The sequence below is a fragment of the Antrostomus carolinensis genome, unplaced genomic scaffold, assembly GCF_000700745.2.
Source record: "Antrostomus carolinensis isolate BGI_N321 unplaced genomic scaffold, ASM70074v2 scaffold8633, whole genome shotgun sequence".
Classification (NCBI taxonomy): Eukaryota; Metazoa; Chordata; class Aves; order Caprimulgiformes; family Caprimulgidae; genus Antrostomus; species Antrostomus carolinensis.
This window is the reverse complement of record NW_010307210.1, coordinates 45,610-54,265: the sequence shown is the minus strand read 5'-3', so window position 1 is coordinate 54,265 and position 8,656 is coordinate 45,610. Positions and strand designations below refer to the sequence as shown.

At 38.9% G+C, this 8,656-nt stretch overlaps 1 protein-coding gene across 1 annotated transcript in view; it reads left to right on the top strand.

Annotated features, from left to right (window-relative positions):
- Positions 1–1,551: 1,551 nt before the first annotated feature.
- The window catches only part of LCLAT1 (lysocardiolipin acyltransferase 1), a gene marked incomplete at its 3' end in the record, with an annotated part of 32,686 nt that continues 25,581 nt past the window's right edge, over positions 1,552–8,656 (top strand). Inside the window, exon 1 of the mRNA XM_010165349.2 lies at positions 1,552–1,613. Within this exon, the coding sequence (XP_010163651.2) occupies positions 1,552–1,613 (62 nt within the window). The remainder of the gene's footprint in view (positions 1,614–8,656) is intronic.

Genomic DNA, 8,656 nt, shown 5'->3' with positions numbered 1-8,656 from the left:
ACCAACAAAATGCTGTAATATTACCCATCTAGAATAAAATTCCTTTGTAGCATACATTATAACTGGAAAAGGAGGAATTATTTGGGTTAATATATTCTGTTCTAAAACTGAGAGAGTTTGATCACAAATACAAAGCTCTCACTGAAACTTTCTCCAAGTTTGGTACGTTACTTAAGGCCTCTGGAAGTCCGCTTTTACATCTCCCCTTTTTATTTTTGTAATTGCACTCTTCAGAATAATATAAGTGAGCGTAAATTTTCTGTCATGCTGTTAGTATCCTAGTGATGGTCAGTGGTTTTTGTAGCTCATTGAAAAGGTTGTTTGAATTTTGTTCATGCATGTCTCCTGTATTTCTTTTGAGTTGTTAACACGATGAGAAAATTCTGTCTTGATGAGGGTAGGAAAGCCATTAGAAGTTTCACGGATGTATCCTTACACAGAAGGGAGTTGGGAGTTACTGTTCTGTAAGTAGTTTATGTTGGAAATGGTGAACACAGCAAAGTTTTTTATAAATTCAACGTTTTTTAAAATTGTACATTCAGGATCTGTTGTAGCGCATGTCAATAACTTGAAGAACTTTCACTGTCCCCAGGGAGTGACTTTGGTTCAATGCCAGTGGCAGAGACTTTAAGATACTCCATTGAACACTCTACTAGTTTTGTCTTTGAGTAACTGTTCTTCAGCATAGAATCCTTGATTTCTGTTCCCCAGTTGAGGATTTTATTGTGAAATAGGTACTTCTGAAATTATAAATGCCACCCCTCCCTGCTAAGAATAGCTGTGAACTGGAGTGTTGGGGTGCTCTTACGCAGGGGAAAAAAAATACTGATTTATTGGTTTGTTTGTAACATCTCCAATTACAATGTGGAACATTTTATCTGTTTTTCAAAATTTTCACTTAGATCTGTCAAAGTTGGTCAGCTTTTTGATCTGTTACAGACTTTTAAAACCAGAGGACATAGATTTGCCAGCTGTTGACCACAAGTAGCTTTTTTTGTAAAGTAGACTGGGCCTAGAGCTGACCTACAGGTCTTATATAATGCACCTAATAAAACTCCAGAACTGACCTCTACTTCATGTTTGTTGGAAGGTTATGTTTGGGGTTTTTTTGTTTGTTTTATTTAAAAACAGGGGATGAAGGGGATGAGGGGAAATAGCTGTTCTTCATCTGCCACACCTATTTTTGAGGACTTGTCAGTCAGGGCACTCTTTTTATATTGGTTGCTGTTTAATACAGGCTTGTGAGGCCACAGGAATTTGAAGAATGGTACAGAGAACAACTATATGCATGCAAAGCCATGAAGAGTAATTCAAAATTATTTCTGTCTGTGCAATATGCATAATAAAAAATGAAGTATCTTTTGCTAGAAAAAGCTCTTGTGCGGATCTTTCTACAGCAGCTCAAATTTGTCATTTCATCTAGATTTTCTCAATATAGTAAGGAATAAAAGAAAACTACTTTTCCATAAATATATATATAATTTTTTTTTGGGGGGGAAGCTGCTGTAGCTGTTGCTTGATACACTCTTGCAAATTATTTTACCTTAGCTTATGCTCTCATTCAAGGTTTATTGGTCTAATGGTTGTCTGGAGCAACAGTGGAAAGAGTACAGGTAAATATCTATGTGCTGACTGAATTATCAGCTTACAGTATCTAAAGGCTGTGCTGCAAAGAATCTCAGCCAGATTTTTTTGCACTTGGAAAGATACAATTACTTGGAAGAACAAACTAAATATTCTATTAAATTTTTTATTGAATTATAATAGTCAGATTAAGTATTGGCAAATAAAAGAGATAATAAATTGTAAGATGCAGTAATAATCATATTTTATTGGTAATCTATACGGAAATTATTCATTAAGTATCGCACTTCTTATTTTGTGCATACATAAGGTAATATCTGCTATACTGTTTGAGAGGGTCAGGGGTGTGGTTTGTGATAATTATCTTATTGCCCTATCCTATATTGTTTGATGATACATGTGTTAAATCTCTTAAAGGTTTACAAATGCAAGAACTAACTAAAAGGGTAGGAGTTTGAATGATGAAGTGCCTGTTTCTTCACATATTTTTTCAGTGATAGTGGTCTATGCTCCTTAAAATACTGAAATGCCCAAGACAAGGATTAGAAATGAAATGTAGTTCATAAAGAGGTCTGTGGAGACTGGTGGAGCTTCTTGCCTATATTATATGGGCTACTGATTAGTGTGGATATCTGTGCAATTAGTGATAACAGCTTCTTCCTGTCCTTACTTCCCATGTAACCTCTGCTATTTCTACAGTTCTTTTAACTGAGGCACAGGTAAGAAGTTGTGATCAAAGAAATGGAATAAGTTGTAGATCTAGAAGTACAATAGAGTGAGTCTACAAAAGCTTGCTGTATGCAATTTTCTTTTCAAAACACAGTACTACATAGAAACTAGTTTCTTGCTCTGAGTGCAAGAGCTGGTAAAAATTTCCTTTGAAATGTTGTTATGGAAAAAAACCTATTAAATGCTCAAACAGAAGAGCCTGGTGATTCGTTGGACTTGAAACGTTCTGCTAGGATGTGTCATTTTCTCTGAAGCTTTGGCTGGCTGGCTGATGTTTTGTCACTTGACCACCTGCTTGGTGGTTGCCAAGGTGTCTGCCTCGTAAGCTGGGAAGGACTGTCCAGCTGTCTGCTTTCTTGTCTAGATAATTTTGTTTAGTAACCTTAAAAACCAGTGAACAGGTAAAAGTTTGGGTCATTCATTTGACAGCTTGTTTAATGGACTCCTGGTAAGCTGGCAATCTTTGTTCCCTGCTTGCCCACCTCCTTGAAGTCCAGTTCACTTCACCCACCTGAAAGGTTTTAATAATTGTTGTGAAAATTGTATCTTCTGATTTAGAAATTATGTTTCAGAATGCAAAATTGAATATAGAAGCTGGAATTTCCAGCTCACCTGTTTTATTTGCTGTGGTTAGAGGAAGCGCAGAACTAAATTAAGTCAATTCGCAGTGAACTGCTGGCTTTCTATGCAGAACAGTTAGAGAGAAGGCATCATTGACTGACTGTGTGAGTTCCTGCTTGATTTTAACTGAAGATAACATTTAACTTTTCCACTGGTAATTGACTGAAAGAAGAATTAAACCTAATGCTTAGTATTCCCCATTCAGTTGTTGAAGAGTAATGAACAGTTTTATTGCCTGTACTGATTCAATGGAAACGTACTGACCGGTAATAATACAGCATTTTTTTATTGGCACTAAAGAACATTTCTTTATTTTTTCAGTAGTGTAATAAAACCTGATTTGCTGACTGCATACTACGACATGCTTAAAAATCTCTCTAGTTATCAAGCAGCTGGCTCTGTCAGGTAGTATTGCTTAATTCCATTCTGTAGGTTAAATCTGGTTTTACATTGAACCTGGAAGTTGCATTAACCTGTTTGTACAAGAACTTTGAATTAGCCAGGAACTGTTAAGGAAACATAAAGTGTGTGGTGAGTCTTGGCTACTGTGAAACTTCTAGATCTTTAATTTTTGTTTCTTACCAGATAAACTTATTTTGCATCCTTTGCCCATTTATAAGCTATAGAAGCAGTTGTGAAGAAAAACTAGTTTTGTTGTGGAGAACAGGCTGTTTAAAACCTTTTAAAAATCATCATCGTAACAAGCTGTGGTTTGTCTGTCGTTCTAGCTGTACCTTGAATGCAAACTTGTAGATGGTAAGCAAAACAAGCCAAAATCCTATCACAGGAAGCTGCCTCTGCTTTATGTTACTACTTTATCTTACAAATACTTTGTTTGCATAGAATAGTGAAATAATTTCAAGAAAATATTCTAATAAGGATGAAGTTTACAAAAATGCAACTGTTTTGGAAAGTGATTTGTCCCATTGTAGACAAGAATTTTTAAAATTAACTGAAACGTAAAACAAAAATTGTATTTTAAGAATTGCTGTTTCCCGTTACCTGGAGACAGAGCATGTTTTCCTTCTGCTGTGGCAACAAGAACATACGAAATACAGTGCCCCAATAACTTGGAGTTCTGCCACAAAATAGATGAGGAACTACAAGCCCGGTAGGAAGCTGCTGTCTCACTGCAGCTTTCTGCCTGAATCTTAAAATAGTTTTGATTGTCTCTCCACAGCTCTGACCCACTCAGCAAATGGAAAGTGGCTTTAAGAAGCGTAAAGGCCGTAATCTGTGCTAAATCCAGTGTTGAGAATGATTGCTCCATTAGGAAGAGATAGTTGTCAGCAGCAGGAAAGGAATACTTCTGTACTTTGAAAATGCGTGGGTTCTGTCATTCAGACTTCCTGTCAAATCCTTTAATTCATTTATTGGAAGTCTCATCTCTGACATGAATCAGCTCTGATTTTCTTTGTTTTGAGATTTTTCACATTTGTTTTAGATCCTATTACAAGTCCTCACTAAGTACTCCTTTCCCTTTGAGATTATTTCGTTGGTTTTTAATCATGTTTTGAAGTTGCAGACGTGTACTTTGTACTGATTTGTAGCTGTTACTTGTGTTGTTGAATGCACATGGTAGATTTGGGATGGTTGGTAGGTATCTATAAAGATACTTTCTTTCTAGGCTAGATGTTTAAGGGTCTGAGCGGTGCAAAAGGATGATAATAGTCAATTCCCTGTTGTCTTTCGTGGTGGTTGGTGTATGGGAATTCCTTGGCTGACTGACACGATGGTAAACTGGGTACAGCAGCCCTTGTAGTGCCAACACAAGTTGACACCAGTGTGCAGAGCCTGGCCTGGCAGGACTCGATAGCTGACCCTGCACACCAACCATGTGGTCCTCCCCATTACATCTTTCCTTTTCAGCAGGGTGTGTGGACACTTGGAGCCTGCTGCTCTTCACCTGCCCAAACGAGCTGGTTTTGCAAGGGAAGGGGGGGAAATGGAGTGTGTATGGGAGAGGTATTGCCACGTTGGGATAGGAGATGTGGGATGCAGGGCTGGGAGAGCGGTTGCTGTTGGGAAGGGAAAAGGTGGGGAGGATACAGAGCTGAGAAAAGGCAAAAGAGGGTTTGTTAGGCAACGTGCAACACTGTATGAACATGACAGTTTTGGGACCCTCACTACAAGAAAGACATGGAGGTGCTGGAGTGTGTCCAGAGAAGGGCAACGAAACTGGTGCAGGGTCTGGAGAACAAGTCTTATGAGGAGCAGCTGAGGGAACTGGGGTTGTTTAGTTTGGAGAAAAGGAGGCTGAGGGGAGACCTTATCACTCTCTACAACTACCTGAAAGCAGGGTGTAGCGTGGTGGGTGTCCATCTCTTCTCCTGAGTAACAAGCAACAGGGCAAGAGGAAATGGCCTCAAGCTGCACCAGGGGAGGTTTAGGTTGGATATCAGGAAAAGTTTCTTCACTGAAAGGGTTGTCAAGCATTGGAACAGGCTGCCCAGGGAAGTGGTGGAGTGACCATCCCTGAAGGTATTGAAAAGATGTGTAGATGTGGCGTTTAGGGATGTGGTTTAGTTGGGGACTTGTCAGTGTGAGGTTTTTGGTTGGACTTGATGATCTTAAAGGTCTTTTCCAACCAAAACGATTCTATGAATCTATGACTGTACTGCTTCAGGGGCAGGGCAAGCTGTACTGAAGCTTTAGTAGGAAACAAAGTTGTGACTAATTATTTTGTCTGATGAAACTGTGTAGAATTTACAAACTTACGCGCTGTACTCCTAGCTGAGGAGGTGCTGGCACAGGTTCCTTGTGGCACCACTTAAATTAGAGAGGGCACGTTGCTTCTGCAGTGCACCTGGTCTGGCGAGTGTGTCACATCCAGCTGGGGCTTTGCTGCCCTCCCTGCGCTACACACATGCAGAGCAACACTTTAGCTCTCTAGCCCAGGGCATGTGCTCTTGGCAGGCAACATGCCCAGCAGCTTCTGTGATGAATACCCATCCTTGGCTGTTGGCTAAAATGCAAGTATATGTAAATGTTGCTCAACTGACATGTGTAGACAGATGCATTTTAAATCATATAACCTGTTGCCTGGGCTGTAACTCCACCACATGAACCCACAAATGAAAACAAATGGGTTGAGTGTGTCAACAATTTCACCTTGTTATTAAAATGAGCTTGGTGAGCACTGTTTTCAGAAGGGCAGCTGGAGGATTACTCTCTGCTCTAAGTTCTTGAAGTTATCACAAACTTCTCATTTTGCAGTTCTGCTCAAATTCATTAGGAGTGAGTTGTTTTTTGTTCTCATACCTGTTTGCGTGGTATGGTGGAAGTAATTCAGAGACAAAGCCTATCCATTATTCTAGATAAATGCATGTGTTTATGTGTAAAGATATATAATGTATCATATATAAGTAATAAACAAAATATAGTATGTTTCACAATTTAAAAATGTGCATGCAAGAGAGATCAATGACGTCAATTAAAACACATTATATCTCTTGCATTTAGAAATAAACACCAGTGTTTAACCCAGTGGAATGCAGTAGGACTTATATATGTGTATAATGTAATGTTAAACAAAATGCTGCTGGGTTGCAGAGTGAAGAAGAGAAACTTCAGAACTTCAAAAGTACAAGACAGTCTTTCACATAAAATACAGAAAGGATTTTTCTTAAATCTTTGGCTCTGTGCTATAATTTGAGGGAAGGACCAATGTAAACTGAAAAGCTCAGCCTGTAAGTAGGTGACCTGCATTGCTTTCCTAGGAGTCTAGATGGGTGACAGAGCTGTGTCTTTTGTTATTAACTCTGTGGTTACCTGTGTGCAGCAGTCAAGCATTTGGAACTGGAATGGGCTTCTGTGTTGGAGCCGTTTGGAGCCAGGGTGTCTGTCTGGCTGAAGTCATTGCGTCTGACTCAATGACCAGTGGCTCTGAGCAGCCTCGGGGAGGGCCAGAGTGGCTGGCTGAAGCTAAACAAACTCGAGTTCTATGTCTGCTACTGGGTTTTATGTGTCTGTAAGCTGTCCCTAGATGTTTCCAGATGTTTTGCTGTGTTTGTTCCTCAAAAAATGCTTGATTAGGTCAAGCACATTGAATTTTAATCTTCTTTACTGCCTTTTGTTGTAGGTCTCAAATCTTGACATGTCAGGAGAAGGCCTTTTCTTCTAGTCTTGCTGCAAGATGCTTTTCTTCTTAATGCTTTTCTTTCCCCTTTCTATTGTTTCTATACTGCTCTGGGTTTCATCTTTAGTCCTCTGCTACCTTTATTTCGAACTTTCCCTACGCTGTTTTGCAGTAACAAAAGCAAGAAAGTGTTTCTTCAGCGCAGCGCTCTTAACGGAACCCCTGTGTGTTCACACTGATCCTACTTAGTGCATGTGGCCAGATGGTTATTTAGTTCCTGCTTTTGGCAGGAAAGAGCGGGCTTTGTACTCCAGGATGTAAATAACATGTGTTTGTTTGAATTAAAATTTCATTATGTTAAAGTCTTTCTGATACAGCTAATAGCAAATGTTTGTATTTAATATTACTTTTTTTGCTATGCTGCAGAAGTCAGGCTAAATGCTGTTTCCTATATCCTTCTTATGTTAACGAATTGGCATGGTCTCTTCTCTTGGCCTTCCTCCAAACATGTACAGTTTAGGAAATTGCTTTAACCTAAAAGTAACCCAAAATAGAGCTACTTTCTTCTTACTTGTCAACATGAAGTAGCAGAAGCAAATTCATATGCTAGCAACACCAGCGTTGCCATTTCTTGACTTTAGAATACTTTGCTGTGCAAATGTTATTGCTATGGACATTGCACGGTACACGCTTGAGATAAATCATGTATGTTACAACAGAGAAGGCTTAATGGATTACTTTTCCATTGCTCATTTTAAAATTAAAACCACCAGCTTCCTATTTTTCTTGTCCTGAAGTCCTGTCTGTCTGAGCTCTTATAAATTTCTAAAATAGCCTGTCAAAAAAGGAATTCAGTAAAGTGACTGAAAAGTGACTTCTACTTAACCTTTTGATTTTTATAAACAATTGGTTGAGTCCTAAATAGATGAAAACAGTCTATTTTTAGGCCCTAATTTAGAGAATTGATATTTCCACATTTGCTTTGTCATAGCTGGTAGTAGTCGCTAAATTATGAAAGCTTGTAGCTATTACAAATCGTTGGAGGATTGCTGAGTGTTCTGCTGTAATGCATTAAGAAGTTCCGTGCACTGTACATTCCAATTTATAATAAGGGAGTATAGCTGGTAGCACAGACATTGAAATATTTCAAGTCTAACTGACTGTCTTAAAAATACCAAAGGCTATTGACTTTTTGGTGAAATAAGTTGGAAAATAACTGATAAGGACAGTTGAAGTACAGCAAACTTCAAAAAGTCACAAGTTCTCTAAGCCAGGGTGAGTTGGGCAGTTTCAGCCACTGCTTGCCTGTCCTGTTGGGATGTAAAGGGAAATGGTGTTTGAAATGGCCAATCACTCTCGCAAGGTTTGAGTGATTTCTGAAGGAGGTCACATGTAGACCCTTGTTAGATGGGGAAGATGAGTTTCTGCAACCCTGGGATAAGGAGCAAAATGGAGAAATAGAGAAGCAAAGTTCCCAGTCTTCAGGAAATGCTAACATTAGTACTTTGCCAATGGCAGAGATAATACCTGAAAAGTTTAATATAACAGATGTTGTGTTATATAGCTCTTTGTAGCTTTGCATAATAAAAATAGCTTGCTGAAGACTTTAGAGTGGAGCTACATACTGTAGTAAGTGGAGGAAAT